Consider the following 17,885-nt stretch of genomic DNA (forward strand, 5'->3'; position numbering starts at 1 on the left):
GTGACTTACAACCTGTTTTCTTGACCTTTGTCCAACTTGGCTTATCTCATTTGATAATCATATTATCAGAGAGGGTCTGGTAAATATTATAAATGCTTCTCTGAGGGAGGGCAGGATGCCTCCTTATCTTAAAGAGGATATTATTAGACCACTTTTGAAGAAAGCTGCATTGGATCCTTCGGAGCTAGCTAATTACAGACCTGCTTCTAACCTTCCACGGTTGGGCAAGGTGATTAGGTGGGTAGTGGCCTCTCAGCTCCAGGCAGTTTTGGATGATGCAGATTAGACCCATTTCAAACTAGCTTTCATGTGAGCTATGGAGTTGAGACTGTCATGGTCGGCCAGATGGATGATCTCCAACTGGCTAGTGACAGAGGGAGTGTGACTCTACTGGTCTTTTGGATCTCTCGGCGGCTTTCGATACCATCGACCATGGGATCCTTCTGGACCGCCTGAGGGAGCTGGGATTGGGTGGCACTGTTTTACAGTGGTTCTGCTCCTACCTCTCTGGTAGATTCCAGATGGTGTCATTTGGAGACTGTTGTTCTGCAAAGTGAGAACTACAGTGTGGAGTTCCACAAGGCTCCATACTGTCTCCAATGCTCTTAAAATCTACATGAAACTGTTGGGAGAGACAGGGGCGTAGCAAGGTTGTAGTGGGCCCAGAGACAAGATTTTAAAATGGGCCCCCCCTCACTGAAGCTCAGCTCATGAAGTAAAGAAATCTTAAATGAGGGTGAATAGTGGTAACACTTTCTCTCTATACACACACACACACACACACACACACACACACACACACACACGTATGTGTGTGTATGTATAGTGTGTGTTTGTATAACACATATAACCTATGTGCTACAATAGAACATCATCCTAAATTATTTTTTTAAAGGTTTTGTAAATTGTGGATGATGCAAGTCATTTAATGGTACTAGAGAAAGAGATGCCGTTCTGGTTGCTTCAGGTCTTAACACTCACATCAGTTTGGGAGAATGAATACAACTGAAGGAAGCCCATGTGGCTGGGGGAGTCAGTCATGTGACTTGCCTCTGGGCCCCCCCAGGGCAGTGGGCCCCCAGACAACTGTCTCCCCTTGCCCTATTATAGTTACGCCCCTGGGGAGAGATCATCAGGAGGTTTGGTGCTGGATGTTATCAATATGCTGATGACACCCAGATCTACAGGGTACTCAGCATGGTCCTCACCATTTGGGAGGCTATGGCTGCACCTTAGAGTACTGCCACTTCTTTGGTTGAGCCTCAGAGTCTGCCTGATGTTTGCACAGATCACAGTGTGGGGAGGAGGCAGACTCACCCAAAATGGAAGCCTCTATCTCACTGCTTCCCGTGCACTCCACTGTCATAGTGGTTAAATGAGATTGGGTAAACTAAAAGCAAAAATCCCAGCTGGCTGATGCAGCTGTGACCTACCTTACTTTCTCTCCTAGAGACATAGGGACAGACAAAGGCACCGAGACTCTGGAGCTAGACTGGGCGTAAACTGGAAGGCAGTGGGGTATGCCGCTCCTACATGGGTTATCTGACCTGCTTTGCTATTGGCCCTGTCCCAGGAGCAGAAGGAAAAGCAGCCCCACCGACCTATGGATACACTTCTCCACTGAAGGAGAATTAATTTTCTATTGTACCAGATCTATGTCAGAATTGTCGGCATTGTCAGAATGGATTCTCTTACTGCACTTTCCCATCATGAAACCTTTTTAAAAGTCCATAAAAAATCCAATGGGTGGACTAATCTCCTTTAAAGTTCACATCTCCTTTAAAGTGCCCAGTCATTCTGGAGTGCAAAAAGGGGGGGGATACTCTTTTTCTATGAAGACACAGGGCATTTGCCTCCAAATAAGGCTTGAATCATGGTCAGAGTGGGGGCTTCAATTCCTGCATTTTTTGTTAAAAAAAATTAATGAAACAAGCGCTTCATTACACTTTTTTAAAGGTTTAGCCTCTTGCTCACTGAATGATCATGCATACAAAATACAGTGCGTAAGAACATAATAACAGCCCTGCTAGATCAGACACAAGGCCTATCTAGTCCAGTATCCTGTTTCACACAGTGACCCACCAGATGCCTCTGGGGAGCCCACAGGCAAGAGGTATGTGCATGCCCTGCTGTTGCTCCCCTGCAACTGGTATTGAGAGGCATTGTGCCTTTGAGGCTGGAGATGGCCCACAGCCACCAGTCTAGTAACCATTGATAGACCTGTCCACCATGGATCTGTATAAGCTCCTTTTAAAGCCATCCAAGCTGGTGGCCATCAGCACATCCCATGGCAAAGAATTCCATAGATTAATTATGCACTGTGTGAAAAACTACTTCCGCTTGTCGGTCCTAAATTTCCCAACCTTCAGTTTCATGTGGCTCTAGTGTTGTGAGAGAGGGAGAAAAAGTTCTCTCTGTCCACCCTCTCCATGCATACTTTTATACACTTTGATCATGTCTCCCCTTTGTCACCTCTTTTCCAAGGTAAAGAACCCCAGATGCTGTAGCCTAGCCTCATAAGGAAGGTGCTCCAGGCCCCTGATCATATATACAGTGACCAAAGCTGAATGCAGTACTTCAGATGTGGCCAGACAATAGATTTGTATAAGGGAATTATAATATTAGCATTTTTTATTTTCAATCCCCTTCCTAATGATTCCTAGCATGGAATTAAACTTTTTCACAGCTGCCATGCACTGAGTTGACACTTTCAATGAGCTGTTCACCACAACCCCAAGATCTCTCTCCTGGTCAGTCACTGACAGCTCAGATCCAATCAGCATGTATGTGAAGTTGGTATTTTTTGCCCCAACGTGCATCACTTTACACTTGCCTGAACTGCATTTGCCATTTTGTCACCCACTCCCCCAGTTTGGAGAAATCTTTTTGGAGCTCCTCACAATCTGTTATGGATTTCACTACCTTAAATAGTTTGGTGTCATCTGCAAATTTGGCCACTTCGCTGTTTACCCCAACTTCTTCGTCATTTATGAACAAGGACACTGGTCCCAGTTCATATCCCTGGGGGACCCCACTTCCCACCTCTCTCCATCGTGAAAACTGCCTATTTATTCCTACTCTCTGTTTCCTGTCCTTCGACCGATTACTGATCCGCACATGAACCTGTCCCCTTATCCCATGACTGCTAAGTTTACTCAAGAGCCTTTGGTGGGGAACTTTGTCCAAAGCTTTTTGGAAGTCCAAGTATACTTTGTCAACTGGATCACCTTTAACCACATGCCTGTTAACACTCGCAAAGAACTCCAAAAGGTTAGTGATGCAAGACTTTCCCTTGCAAAAGCCATGCTGGTTCTTCTTCAACAAGGCCTTTTCTTCTATATATTTAACAACTTTGTCCTTAAGTATGCTTTCCATCAATTTACCTGGCACCGAAGTTAAGATGACTGGTCTGTAATTTCCCAAATTCCCTGTGGATCTCTGCAGTTTCCATATCCTCCTTAATAATCCCTTTCACACCCTTATCATCTAAGGGTCCAACCGCCTCCCTGGCAGGTTTTCTACTTCTGATATATTTAAAGAACTTTTTGTTATTCCCATTGACACTTCTAGCTCTATGCTTCTCAAACTCTATTTTTGCATCCCTAATTGTCTCCTTCCTGTGCTGAGCCACAATCCTTCCTTTCCTCCTAGAGAGCAGATGGAAACATCTCTCTCTCTCTCTCCTTACCTATACACTATGTAGTCCTTTAGATTAGATATAGGTCTTTCCTGTCTAAGTGTATTTAACCAATAAATGTTTAGTGTTTAGTCACACAAGGATCTCCATGTGTTTTCTCTAAATAGCTGTAATATCCAAACCATCCTCTGCTACCTACTCTGTAACTGGAGTGTGTGCTCATTCCTTAGTGCTCTGCTGTTCTACCTATTGTGGGTAAAAATCAACAACCTCTAACAAATTATGACAGAAGTCTTGTGGATGCCCCTGGATGAACTCTTTCATTTCAGGCAGCAGTCTTCTTTTTAGAGAGAAGGTTTCTTCCTAGCTAATCAACCATGAATACCATTCCCATTCAGTTTTTTCCTGAGGGCATCAACCCTCACTTCAGTTGCAGCAAGAGACACCTGCAGATCTTTAGATGCTAGTTTGGGGTTCTTTGTGACTTCATGGATGATTTTCCAGGTTGTTCTTGGGGTGACCTTGGCAGGACGACTGGTCCTGGGTAGAGGCACTGTAATCTTCAACTTTTCCCTTTTGTAGACTATCTGCCTGACACTGGATGGATCGTGCCCCAAATGCTTAGAAATGGTCTTGTAACCCTGTCAAGACAGATGAGCATCAACTACCCATTTTTAGGTCCTCTGGAATTTCTTTTGATTGTGGCATGATGAGTTTCCACCAACAGTCATAATACAGACCTAACGCAGGACCGTTATATAGGACAGGATGCCTTTCCTAAACTTCCTTTCCTAAACTCAGACATGCAGCTTTCTTCTGCAGGGTGGTTTGTTACCCAATTAGTTATGCACTTGATTATGATTAGTCCATTAATTGTGCTAAGGACATTAGGGGTTCACTTACTCTCTCACACACTGATCCTGAATTAGTCCCAGTGTTCCCACTTTGTACATTATTGTGTCTCAAGAAACACAGCATTGTTTAATTCAAGCCCTTTTATTGCATTAGGAAAGACTGGTTTCAATTACACAAGAGTATTATGGTAAGACCTTGCAGTGTGAATCTCTTTATTCTACTTGGGGTTCACAAACATTTTCTCAGCAATGTAAGTACACTCATTCTGCATAAGCCTGTCACTATTTCATAGTTGGAAAAAACCAAAGAAGTAGAAAAGCACTTACCATATAGGGGCAAACTTTAGCTCCAGGTCCAAAAATTAATTCACACTGCTTATTGACATCATATATGTATCCTGGAAGTTGTTGAGGTAAAGTGTACATTCTTGATGAAGGTTCATCAAGCAAACACTCCCCATAACCAGTACTAGAATGAAAAGCATTACATGTATATTCACTGCTACATTGCAGAAGTAGTTTGAGATCATTCTGACATTTCTTAACTACTAGCAAACAGAGTTTCAGTACTAAATATTAACCTCCAGCAGAAGGCCATAGGAACATAGGGAAGCTATTGTCCATCTAGCTCAGTATTGTCTACACAGACTGGCAGCCGCTTCTCCAAGCTTATAGGCAGGAGTCTCTCTCAGCCCTATCTTGGAGATGCCAGTAGGGAACTTAGAACCTTTTGCATGCAAGCATGCAGGTGCTCTTCCCAAAGCGGCCTCATCCCCTAAAGGTAATTATCTTATAGCATTCACATGTAGTCTCCCATTCAAATGCAAACCACAGCAGACTCTGCTTAGCAAAGGGGACAATTCATGCTTGCTACCACAAGACCAGCTCTCCTCCAATAGATCCTCTGACTACCAGTTCTAAAATAAATCCCACCAGAGATGGTATCCTAAGTGAAGCACAACAATCATGGCATTTTTGTTGCATGACATGATATTCATTTCCCCCAACTTTTTTGTAAGAATCACAGCTTTTGTTTTAACTGAAACAGAATGTTTCTGGTGTTCTAGTGTGAACATAACAACTGAATCCACAGTTTCTATTGCTTATTTAAGGCTTTATATAACCTCATATAAAGGTTGAAATCAGAAAGGTTGTAAGGGGTAGTTTCCAATGAACAGGGTAACATACTTTTTTTATTCTTATCAATTCCTGTCCCAACACCTCAATCACAATCAGCATTTTAGCCAATGTGGGTGATATATAGGAGTAAATATAAAATGTACGTAGGTTTTTATGTATTTCTCTGTATTTACTAGCCAATTTCCAGACTAACAAAGCATCGATGCAGTGATAGTTTTCTGGTGCAACAGTGGAGGGTAATTTTCATTGATCTTCCCTTTCCTACGAAGCCGACTGTGATTCCTGAATATATGCCACACAGTCACAGTTTTTTTCTGGAGTCACAGTTAGAAGGGGAGATTGATGGACCCCCACCCGCAGCTCAGAATTAGCGGCACCAACACTGGATGTCAACTGTCAATTTCCCATTTACACATGCAAACACACACAGGCAAATGCGGACATATTCATAAATGCATTATGTAATTAACAATAAGACCTTACTCTAGAAATTCTGTGATGTATTTCCGGCTACATTTTGACCACATCCAGGGATTGGTGTTATAGTTCAAGGTGGGAGCCATAACATGCTGTTGGCTTTTCCCTCCATCTTCTTTACATTTATTGTTGTCATCATGAGGCATGTTAAATCTAAAAGAGACAAAATATTGGCCACAATGTTAACAAGGATTTTTTAAAAAATAATAACAATCAACTAGCTGAACCCTCACAGAGCATCTGTGCGGCAGTGCACTTGGCCTTTCTACACTTTCACTCAGCCTTCCCCACCCTAGAGACTTGGCGGAGCGATGGAAGGCCCCCTCACTTGGCCTCCCCCCCCGCTCGGCCTCCCCCGCAATACTTCGCTCAGCCTTTCCTTACCCCCCTTGGACTTTCTTCCCCACCCCGCTCGGATCCCTGCCCCACCTCACTCCCCCTGCCTTAAGCCACTCCATGGCTGCAGAGAGGATGGGCAACGATTGGGTGCTGGCGGTGGAGATGGCAGTGAAGGCTTCTTCCATGGGCCTGCCAGATTGTACGTGAAAGCCCCACCCCCACTTTTTCATTGGTCGTGGCTGCATCAGGGGTGGGGCTTGCCCACCTCTGATACACTGTAGTGTATTATTACACTGTATTAATACACTGTAGTGTATTATATAGATATGATCCTATCAATATTAGACATCTTTGAATATAATGGTTTTCTACTGATAGGAGCTAAGCTAAGCTAATGTTTTTAATTAACTGTGCTTTAAAAAGATTAAATTTGTAAGAGTAAAAAAGTCAATGGCCAAAAAACCCTTTGGGGTCTCTCTATGGACATAGATCTTATGAAACAGAAAACATATCATTAATCTGGGTCTATTTGTATGTTTGTTGGTTTCCAAGATCCTAGGACGATCTTCAGTCTTGCTCCAAACAAGAACTTCCACTCTTCCAGAGCTAAACAAATAATTCTGCACCACTTTCCTATGCTAAGGAACAGAATTCATAAAAATGAGCTAGTCTCTTCTGTTTGATATAAACTATGAGATGATTCAAAGATGCATTTATGTCATACAAATACCTATACACAACATTCTTCATATAGGGACATAGGAAGCTGCCATACACTGAATCAGACCATAGGTCCATCTAGCTCAGTATTGTCTACACAGACTGGCAGTGGCTTCTCCAAGGTTGCAGGCAGGAATCTCTCTCAGCCCTATCTTGGAGATGCCAGGGAGGGAACTTGGAACCTAGATGCTCTTCCCAGAGGAGCTCCATCCCTTGAGGGGAACATCTTACAGTGCTCACACATCTCATTCATATGCAACCAGGGTAGACCCTGCTTAGCTAAGGGGACAAGTCATGCTTGCTACCACAAGACCAGCTCTCCTCTGTAATAATATCATTATTACATGGGGGATTTTTGTGAATGGCATGTTTGTATGAATGCCTATTCATAGAACCTTGTTTCAACTGTTTATTTCAATATGGTGTGTTCCCTTCTGAAAACACTAGCTGATACCTAGACAAACACTGCGCACGTGTGGTGAGTTCCAGACTACCACTGCATTAGTGTGTGAGCAGGAGAAGGGGTAATTTTTGTCCAACTCCCTTTCTCTCTGAAGCCCACTCTAGATGGGCTTCAGAGGGGAAGAAGGGAAGAAGAAAAGCAAGTATGAGTCCAATGATCCTCAAAAGCCCATTCCCATAGCACAAATTCATGGTTTGGCATGATGTTTGAACCAAACAAACCATAAAGTAAATTGGAGGACCAAGTTGTTGCTTTTGTTTTCCAAGTATAAAATTAGACCTAATCATGCAGATAATCACATATGTTCAGATTATGGTAATTCTCTAAAAGGCAACCCAAGCACCAAATCTAGGATTTTGTCTGAACTTTCCAACAGTACTTTAAAAAACTATGGTAACAACCAAAGTTAATGAGTAATCAGACCTAACTGATAGGAAGATGAACACATTTTTCAAAGCTGTAAAGCCATTTTTGGGCCTGGACACATGGCATCCAATAGGCCGCTTTCTTCCATATGACCTGTCCATTTGCAGAGATCATAACCAGAGACCCTGCTCAGGATACTTCTTCAGAGCTCAGATGGATGGCAATCAGATATCAGGCCTTTATGTTTAGGCACTACTGCAGAACAAGGTCTGGCACCTACACTCTTAGTTTGTTCTTAGGTGCCAGGTTAAATCCACCCCAATCTCCTAAGATTTTGATGGAATGGGATACAACATGGAAGTGTTCATACAATTTTTAGCTGCAGTTTTGTCCTGTTTGTATTCCCCCACTAACTGAGCAAAGAGGCACCTTTTTACCGTGGTGAAGCTCTTATATTTAGCAGGGGAAGAGCAACTGGCCCTATCCACCCCCAGTACAGCATCCCTCCAGTGGCTGTTGCTGGTGTCTCTTTTTAGATTGTGAGCCCTTTGGGGACAGGGATCTATCTTATCTTATTTATATATTATTTCTCTATGTAAACCGCTTTGGAAACTTTTGTTGAAAAAGCGGTATATAAATTTGTTGTTGTTTCTCTTGATTTTAGTTTGTTTTTGCATTTATTTTTGGTATGTTATTGTTGCATTATTTTAACTTTTGTATTTCAGCTGCTTTAGGAAGTGGAAAGGCAGGGTATAGATCTTTTAAATATGCATTTATATAAATCTAGATACAGATCTCCACAACAATAACCTTTTTCTGCATACAACTCTATATACAAGGAAGAAGAAAAACCCTACAACTGACATTGTTATCTGTGATAATATATCTGTTTCTCATAAATTGTAACACCAGTCAAAGGGTTGGATCCAAAGGACCATGAGTGGAAGGAAAATAGTTGCTACTATTGTTCCACAAATACAAGTATTTGTACACAGAGCTTAGATAGGTAGCAGTTCTGATTCATGCTGGTCTGAACACACACACACAGACAGACATTTTTATTTCTCTTTTCAATGAAAAGGGGAGAAAGTTTCATTACTTCTATGAGGAGACTCACAAAAGTTCCATGACTGTTCAGATGTGGGGTGGGGGTTTACCTAAGGCAGCAACATTTTTCTTGCTTAATGCTGAAAACACTGTGGAGGTCACCAGAATAGCAGCAACATTAAAAGTGCCGGTATTCTCTCCAGGAGCCAGCTCTCTCTAGAAGCCAGCTCCAGAAGGAATGGACAATGATACAGTGCCATGAAGTTGTGACATTCCAAAGTGCAGTGTTGGGGGGGGGAGTGGCCCTCTTTCAGTACAGCGGGGCCATTTCCCTCACAATAATACACTGGAGAATGACACAACTGCATGACTGTGTGTAATTTCCTGATGTATTTTGGGTGGCGGGGGGATGGAGCCAGATGCAAGTGAAACAAGAGGCACTTATAGTGCTGCTGCCATTGCTGAAGAGGCAGCATTTTTCCAGTCCTAAGCAGGAATAACATCATCACTGTCATCTTAGGTAAGCCCCATCCCTGAAAAATTGTAGGGGTCCTATGTTAAATATCCCCAAATTGCCAAACCTTTGGTGAAAGTGTGGTGGCCCAGCATTAGTTCTCATGCTTCCACAAGATGCTGCACAAGCTTATGCACAAACTACTACTACAGATATTTATATATCGCTCTTCAACCAATGTTCTCAAAGTGGTATACATATAAAAATGAATAATACCCTAACTAAAGAAAACACTGATGGCTACTTAAAAACTAACACATTCATTTTTCTTCCACTCACTATATGCCACACAATTCATTGTTTACTATAGCCAACATCTGTAAAGACATACGAACAGTCTTGCTGGATCAGGCCCAAAATCTATCTATTCCAGAATTCTGTATCCTACCATGGACCAGTAGTTGCCTTGAGAAGCCCACAGGAAAGAGATGTAGACATGCCCTCTCTCCTGCTGTTGCTCTCTTGTAAACAATTATATTTGTTCCAGCTCATTGGACAGGGACTCACACCTTAAGATTTACATAAACAAACTTCAAAGGAGACTCCACATCAAATTGCTGAAATGCAGCTTATCACAAACCTTGATTCTATTCACTTTGGCCAAAGTCAAAACAATGGTTTTTTTCTCCCAATACAAATGCTAATTAACAAAGCAAGGCTAGAGACTGCTTGTAGTGTATTCCCAATTAAAGATGTTGTGATCACTGTGTTTATGTTGAATAAATTGGAATTTTTTACACAGAATTACCACAAATTTGTATATCATCTGAAATGTTACAAAATCTGCCCTGGCAATGAAGAAATTTGAGCCCAGCATATAAAGATTATGGAATGTCTTGTATTCTTAACCATAGTATCTGATAGTCAACACTGAAGAGCTATCTTTGAGTTTTAAATATCTTCTATATATTTAATTCTCTAAGGTATACCTGTGGCTAATCCCATGTGTGGCAGCTCTCACAAGAGTTCACGAGCAGCTACCAGATAGCCACAGGTATCCCACTGCCAGCCACAGGCAGCAAGGGAAAGCGCCACCGGTCATGGGCAGTGAGGGAAAGTGCTACCGCTGGGCTGGCGGGCAGTGAGAGAAAGCGCTGCCAACTAAAGAGGGAAAGCGCCGCCACCGGGCCGGCCAGGGAGGGAAAGCACCAGCCAGGCCTGTGGGCAGGGAAGAAAAGTGCCGGGCATCGGCCAGGCCAGTGGGTGGGGAGGGAAGGGAAAGCAGACTGGGAGGGGGAGAAGACTGGGGCTGAAGGGAGGGAGGAGAGAAAGGGAGGACTTGGGGCGCAGATGCTCTGCACCAGGTCATCTAGTTTTGTTTAAATCTTGTAAAGACTATTTTGCTTCTAACTGGTGGAAATGCATCTGTCTGTCTTTTTGTATGCGTTCCATGTTCTATTTCATTGGTTTTTTCTCATTATGGTGGCCTTCGGCAATGAACAATAACGTTTGTTTAGAGTTATCACAGATTGTTCCTCTTAGATCACAGCCATTTGGCCCCATCTGGTGACTGACACAATGCATAACCCTCCGGCAATGGAAGGAAGGCTGTGGAGAGTGTAGGTCCACAAGAAACCTTCAAGACACCTGCACTGAAGGCTTCTTTCTGCAGAGGACCAGGAATGGAGGAGGAGTGCTTTTTGCCTCTTTCCAAAGGCCCTTTCAATTACATTCCGGAGGGCTTTGTGGTCATGTCAGCCAACATGTTATTCCTCTATACCTATGAGGGTGTATTTATGTGTGTCTATAAACCAACATGCTCATGATAATCATCAGCAGTTGGCCATTGGCAGGTGTAGGTGTAGGAGTTTGTGTGTGTGCACGCGCGCATAAGAACAGCCCTGCTGGATCAGGCCCAAGGCCCATCTAGTCCAGCATCCTGTTTCACACAGTGGCCCACCAGATGCCACTAAAAGCCTACAGGCAGGAGTTGAGGGCATGCCTACAGGCAGGAGTTGAGGGATCCTGCTGTTACTCCCCTGCAACTGGTACTCAGAAGCATCCTGCCTCTGAGGCTAGTAGCCGATGATAGACCTCTCCTCCATGAAGTTATCCAAAACCCCTCTTAAAGCCATCCAGGTTGTTGGCTGTCACCACATCTTGTATGCACACACCTGCCAAATGCCAACTGACTATTAGTGATTGATTGATTGATTAATTAAATGCTGTTGTTGGTGTCGACTCTTAGCGACCACATAGATAGATTCTCTCCAGGATGGTATGTCTTCAGCTTGGCCTTTAAGGTCTCTCAGTGGTGCATTCATTGCTGTCGTGATTGAGTCCATCCACCTTGTTGCTGGTCATCCTCTTCTTCTCTTTCCTTCAACTTTCCCCAGCATTATGCACTTTTCAAGGGAGATGGGTCTTCGCATAATGTGTCCAAAGTATGATAGTTTGAGCCTGATCATTTGTGCCTTGAGTGAAAATTCTGGATTGGTCTGTTCTATGATCCATTTGTTTGTTTCCCTGGCTGTCCATGGGATTGTCAAAAGTCTTCTCCAGAACCAAGGTTCAAAAACATCAATGCTTTTTCTATCTTGCTTCTTCAAAGTCCAGCTTTCGCATCCATAGAGTGTCACAGGAAAAACCATCGTCTGAATGATTCTAATCTTTGTAGATGTAGATACGTCACAGCATCTAAATATCCTTTCCAAGGCCTTCATTGCAACCCTACCAAGTGCTAGTCTGTGACGTATTTCTTGACTGCTGGATGCTTTACTGTTGACAGTTGACCCTAAAAAGCTGAAGTTATCCACCACTTCAATGTCTTCATTGTCAATTCTGAGGCTGGTTGCTATATCCATTGTCATTAGTTTAGTCTTCTTTACATTTAGTGGTAGTCCCATTTTTTCACTGTGCTCCTTGACTTTCATTACTAGAGCTTGCAGATTATCCGCATTCTCAGCTATCAGAATGGTTTTATCAGCATAGCACAATTTATTGATGTTTCTTCCTCCAACTTTAAAACCATGTTCATCTTCTTCCAATCCAGCTTCTCTCAGTATATGTTCAGCATACAAGTTGAATAAATCAAGAGAAAGTATACAGCCTTTTCTTACTCCTTTGCCGATCAGGAACCGTCTGTCTCTCCATGTTCCGTGTGGATTGTGGCTTCCTGTCCTGTGTATAGGTTTCTCATGAGAACAATGAGATGTTCTGGGATGCCCATTTTCCTAAGGATATTCCACAACTTGACATGGTCAATACAACTGAAGGCTTTTCTGTAGTCAAAAGACTCACCGAGAGTGGGTTAGTGCTCTCCTCGTAGACATTCAGGCAGGAAGCCCTGGGCAACTGCCGGCTCTGTCATGGAGCTGGCACGGGCTGCGGGGATTGAGGGCTATGCAGCCCCTGGAAGCGCCAGGATGGGTATCCTGGAGAGACCCCCAGGGCGGGGAGGCTTGTTTCAGCCTCCTGGAGGGGGTCTCCTCATGTGTTGCTGTGGTGTGGAGCCACAGTGCAGCAATAAACGATCAAATAGATGGGGTTAGTGGAGCATTCTCTCCGCTAACCTCGTCTAACGGGAGGGCTCCATAAGCGGGTTACCCGCTTTGAGGACACAGGGCTCGCCTGTGAGCCCGGTGTTTCTCACACTCGTCAGAAAGTGGGTTAGGATCCCTTAGCCTGCTTTTTGGTGATTGTGAGAATCACCTCATTGACTTCTTTCTGGTATTCTTTGGCGTTCTCAATTATCCAGCATGTATTAGCAATGTTGTTCTTCAGCCTTTTCTGAAACAAGCTTGAACATCAGGCATTTCCCTTTCCATGCAGGGCTCTAATCTGCGTTGAATGAACCTGAGCATTATTTTGCTAGCATGTGAAAGTAAGGATATAGTGTGATGGTTTATGCAATCTTTCCAGTCTCCTTTCTTTGGTATGGGTATGTAGAGTGACCTCTTCTAATCTGTTGGCTATTATGTTGTTCTCCAAATTTGCTGGCATATTCTGGTTAGAACCTTGACTGATTCTTCTTCTGTTGCCTGCCATATTTTTTTAGCTATTTCATCAATTCCTGTAGCCTTCCAACTTGGTAATGACCGGAGTGCTGATCTAACGTCATCTTCCTGTATTAGAAGTTCTTGCAAGTAGGGAATATCTTCTAGTCTCTTGGATGTTGTCATCCCTGCTGTACAGATTTTCAGTATACTCCTTCCATCTCTGCTTGATCTTCTCTGAATCAGTTATCATCTGTCCTTTGGCATCCCTTAACATACCCATTCGAGGTTGGAACTTCCCTCTGAGTTCAGAGATCTTTTGGAAAACTTGCCTTGTTTTTCCATATCTTTTTCCATTCTCGAGGTCTTCACAGATGTCATTGTAGTACTGCTCCTTGTCTCTTCTAACGGTTTTCTGAAATTCCCTATTAAGTTCCTTCCTGAGGTCTTTATCTTTCTTGACTTTGGCGTCTCTCCTCTTCTTCGCAATTTCCACAGTCTGTTCTGTCTGTCATCCATTTTGCTTTCTTCTGATTCTTGGTCTTTGGCAGTCTCTTTTCACATTCGTCCTTAACATATTCTTTGATTTCATTCCACAGTTCTTCTGGTTATTAGTGACTACTATTAGTGATTACTATTAGTGTCTACCATTAGTGACTACTACTAATACTATTAGTAGTACTACTATTAGTTATTACTACTATTAGTTGTAGTAGTAGTCTTAAGAACATACTACTTTTCAAGAAAAACTTCACAAAAAGGTTTACATAGCAGGAAAATGAAAGTGGGGGGGGAGTGTTGCCTGTCCTGAAGGTGGCTCAGAAACTACAAAAACAACAAAAAGACACAGAGGAGATTCCAGCAACATCCACTGGAAACTACATCATGCTGGAATAAAAAGGGGAACACTTCATGCTTTGGATGAAGTAACCTCTTGTCCACAAAGGTTATGCCACTATACATTTATTAGTCTTTGAAGTGTCTCAGGATTCTGTTTTGCTGCAACAGATCATTATGGCTATCTGTCAGGATTGCCCTTGCTGTCTCCTCAAGAGGAGGAAGTAAAACTGGGACCAGGTGCTGCAGATTGAGCTTGGGAGACTTCAGAAAGGGCAGAGATCTGTGGGCCTGCATTTAAGCTCCATTGCAGTACAATAAAGCTGCTGGTTCAACAGTGATTAATGCTGTGACTCCCAGCTCCAAGAAACCTAGCCTTGCCCCCACAAAACGTGGACTGTCTATATGTTCTGACAGCCTGCTGGGATTGCCAGACTCCCAGACCTGATTACCACCAACCCTGACTACCAGCCATTGACCAGTCAGCTCCTGCTTCACCCAGGTTGGCACTAGAAGAAGGTTAGCTGTGTAGACTTCCTCTGCCTGCTTGTATCCATGGGAGAATATGGAACTATCCTTCTGGAAAATCTTGGATTTAGCTTCAGTCATCCAAGTACAACATTATCCCTGGTACCATTCTATTACATGCAGTTAGACTCCAGGGATAAACGTGACTCCAATGATTTACGTAACGCCTCTTTTTAATGTGGTACACTTAAAAAATGCCATCAAGCATCAATATCAATGTTAACCCCCTCCCCACCTCATATGAGATTTGCAGCACAACTTGCAAATATGTCAGAGAGACAGAGCGGCTTAGGCTGCTGTGCTATTTGAAGTGGAAAAGAGGAAATGACCTGATGTGATCCTAAATTTGAAGGCTGATGAGTTTACATTTCCATTAAGTTTGCCTCCAGTGAACAAACTCCCCCACTCCACCAATCAAAAGAGCAAAAAGGAGCTTCCTGTTCAGAACTGCCTCTAAACCCTGTAGTTCCTAATAATGAGCTCCACAAAGTTTGTGTAGGCAAGATTTGATCCCTGGGAACGTCTATTAGGAAATCAAACTAAAGGAGGGAAAATCAGTAGCATTTAATAAGGAAGTACTCCAATCTAACCCAAGTGAATCGGCTCTGACTACACCTCATCAATTTTACATTAGATTAAGACATTTTTATATTGTTATATCACAATTAAGAATTGGCAGTTGACGGAACCTAAGAGGGGGGGGAGAGAAACATCAGTTGCCAGCTCAACAGTGAAAATTAGAGAGGGTGTAGCATGATCATCATATTTCCTTCTCCCTTTTTATCTCATTTGAACAACTCCCAGCTACATATGTGAACTAGAAAAAAGATGCAAATGTGCATCCTTTTCTCTCTCTCAATCAGAGGCTCTAGGTCCCCTGTATGAAAATTGAAACTATCCTCACCTCATGATAAATAAAAGTATTGGTCCACATGCTGTATAGTCGAATCAAGCGGTCCTGATCCACCTGGGCTGCTGTGGGCTTGTAGCAAAGAACCAGTGGAAGAGAGCACACGTATTTCAATTAGCATACCTGCACTCCAGCAGCACATCAGATTGGAAGATTGGAAGCACATCACTATAACTTTCCTTCTAATCTTTCCTTGGCTGGTAAGTGTGCATATGGTGTGTGCACGCGCGCACACACACACACACACACACACACAGGCAAACAGCAGTACACACAAACAGAATGACATGCACACCCAGAGGCTCCCCCTAAAGTGAGGCTGCAATCAATCCAGCCATCCAAACAGGGTTTTGCTAACTTGCTGCAGAGCAATGCACAGCAAGAAGATGATGTGCGTCATCTCTGAAATAGGATGACAGCATGAACTGAGAGAAGGAAACGGTAACCAGGCTGAAGCACTGCAACCATGTTTTGCAGCTGCAGTCACAAATGCACACACTCACTTCACCAGGTTCTGCCTAGCAGGAGCTTGGAGCATTGTGGCTTCTTTCACACAGCACACCAAAGCCCTACAATGAGCAGCATGGGCTCTACAGACTGAGACACCATTGCAACCTCCCTCTCACATTGGGATTGAGCTGGACAGCAGCCAATCACCCACCATTTCCCCAGCTACCAAACGTCAGGCAGATTTTCTCCAACAAACCACTCTCCCATCAGTGCAGTGCACAATCTAGCAAAATGCAGTTTTGCATTTACCTGCATTTACCTGTTGTCTGCTGCCTGAAGAAGGGAAACCGAAAAACAGGGATGGATTTCCATACCATAATATTTTCACATCCAGCACTAAAAATGGTTCTGAGCCTCTGTGTGTGTGTTGTAGTTGTTCATGCCAGACAGAAGATCCCATTCCAACATTTTTTGGAATGCATTTTTAAAATAATATTGTATATTTGTCTTCTCTGAGGAGTTTTCTCATTATTGCTCATTCAGATTCAGAATGCCTCCCCTCTTGGTCTTACCCTCATCCAGCCTCCTTACTCTGACTAAGTATAGCAACAGAATGCTAGTAGCAGCTGAGACCACTGAATGATAATATGAACTCTTGTAAAAAAAAAGATTGGCCTCCTCTGGTGTTAGGCCACTAAGATATCAGTAATCATCTCCATGAGATTATGAAACTATGAAATTATTGGATTTTACAACACCCCACCAATGGTCCAACAAAAAAAATCTACAGTGCTTACAGAGCATAACCAAACAAAAAAAAAATCACCATGCAGTTTCATATTCAGTTAAATGAAACTAGAATGGAAATTTGTCCAGAGCACTGGGATTGTCAGATGGTGCAATTCCTCGGCATTCATGTAAATATACAGTCCCAGAAGGGTTAATATTTCAAATATTAACAAAAAAATAAATTACTGGCTAGCTAGTTTATCATGCTGTTGGTGCTTGTAATCTTACTTAAGATGAATGTTAACCATGTAGAAAACCAGTTGTTTTAAACCGTCTATTCTTGAGAGAGAAAGACCACATATCTGCAACCAATCAGAATTCCAGAAGAGCAAAGATGTAATAAAAATATGTCCAATCAATGACTGAACACTGAAGGTGACCAATGTTCCATATGATTCCATGTGATCCTTCAGTAAAAGGAGAAGCAGTGACAGTATAGTAAATTGTAACCTGCAGTAACTTGCACTGAAAATTTCACTCTACACTATCTCAGCTTGAAAGCATTTTCAAATAGAGCAGTATTTCAAATGCTGAGAAACACAATTTTAAATGCTGAGAAAACAATACAGTATTAAGCATTTCATTTAAACACCCATAGTCCCCCACCCGCAAATGTTTCACACTCTCATTCTGTTTTAGTATGCAACTTCTATAACATGCAAGCTATAAGTATGGATATGTTCCATAGCCATTGCTTTTGTAAGTATATCTATATTTTTATAGAACATACACATGGCCAAGTTCATGTGCAATTGTAAAAGCAGTACTTAGTCCACTATCTTCACTAATTGAACAGCTCCGGTACGGATCACAGACTGTACCCAATTCAGCAAGACCTGGAAAATCAAAAGCAGAACAACAACAAAGGTTTACTGTCCA

General features: G+C 42.7%; 1 protein-coding gene across 3 annotated transcripts in view; it reads right to left on the reverse strand.

Moving 5' to 3' along the window:
• Positions 1-17,885, reverse strand: part of ADAMTS9 (ADAM metallopeptidase with thrombospondin type 1 motif 9) — a 232,188-nt gene that overhangs the window by 159,992 nt on the left and 54,311 nt on the right. For all 3 annotated transcript variants that reach the window (XM_053297778.1, XM_053297777.1, XM_053297776.1), the window contains 3 exons: positions 17,737-17,842; positions 6,115-6,261; positions 4,819-4,960 (listed from right to left, as the gene is read on the reverse strand). In XM_053297778.1, the coding sequence (XP_053153753.1) occupies positions 4,819-4,960; positions 6,115-6,261; positions 17,737-17,842 (395 nt within the window). The remainder of the gene's footprint in view (positions 1-4,818; positions 4,961-6,114; positions 6,262-17,736; positions 17,843-17,885) is intronic.

Source organism: Hemicordylus capensis, chromosome 2 (assembly GCF_027244095.1).
Source record: "Hemicordylus capensis ecotype Gifberg chromosome 2, rHemCap1.1.pri, whole genome shotgun sequence".
NCBI classification, from domain to species: domain Eukaryota; kingdom Metazoa; phylum Chordata; class Lepidosauria; order Squamata; family Cordylidae; genus Hemicordylus; species Hemicordylus capensis.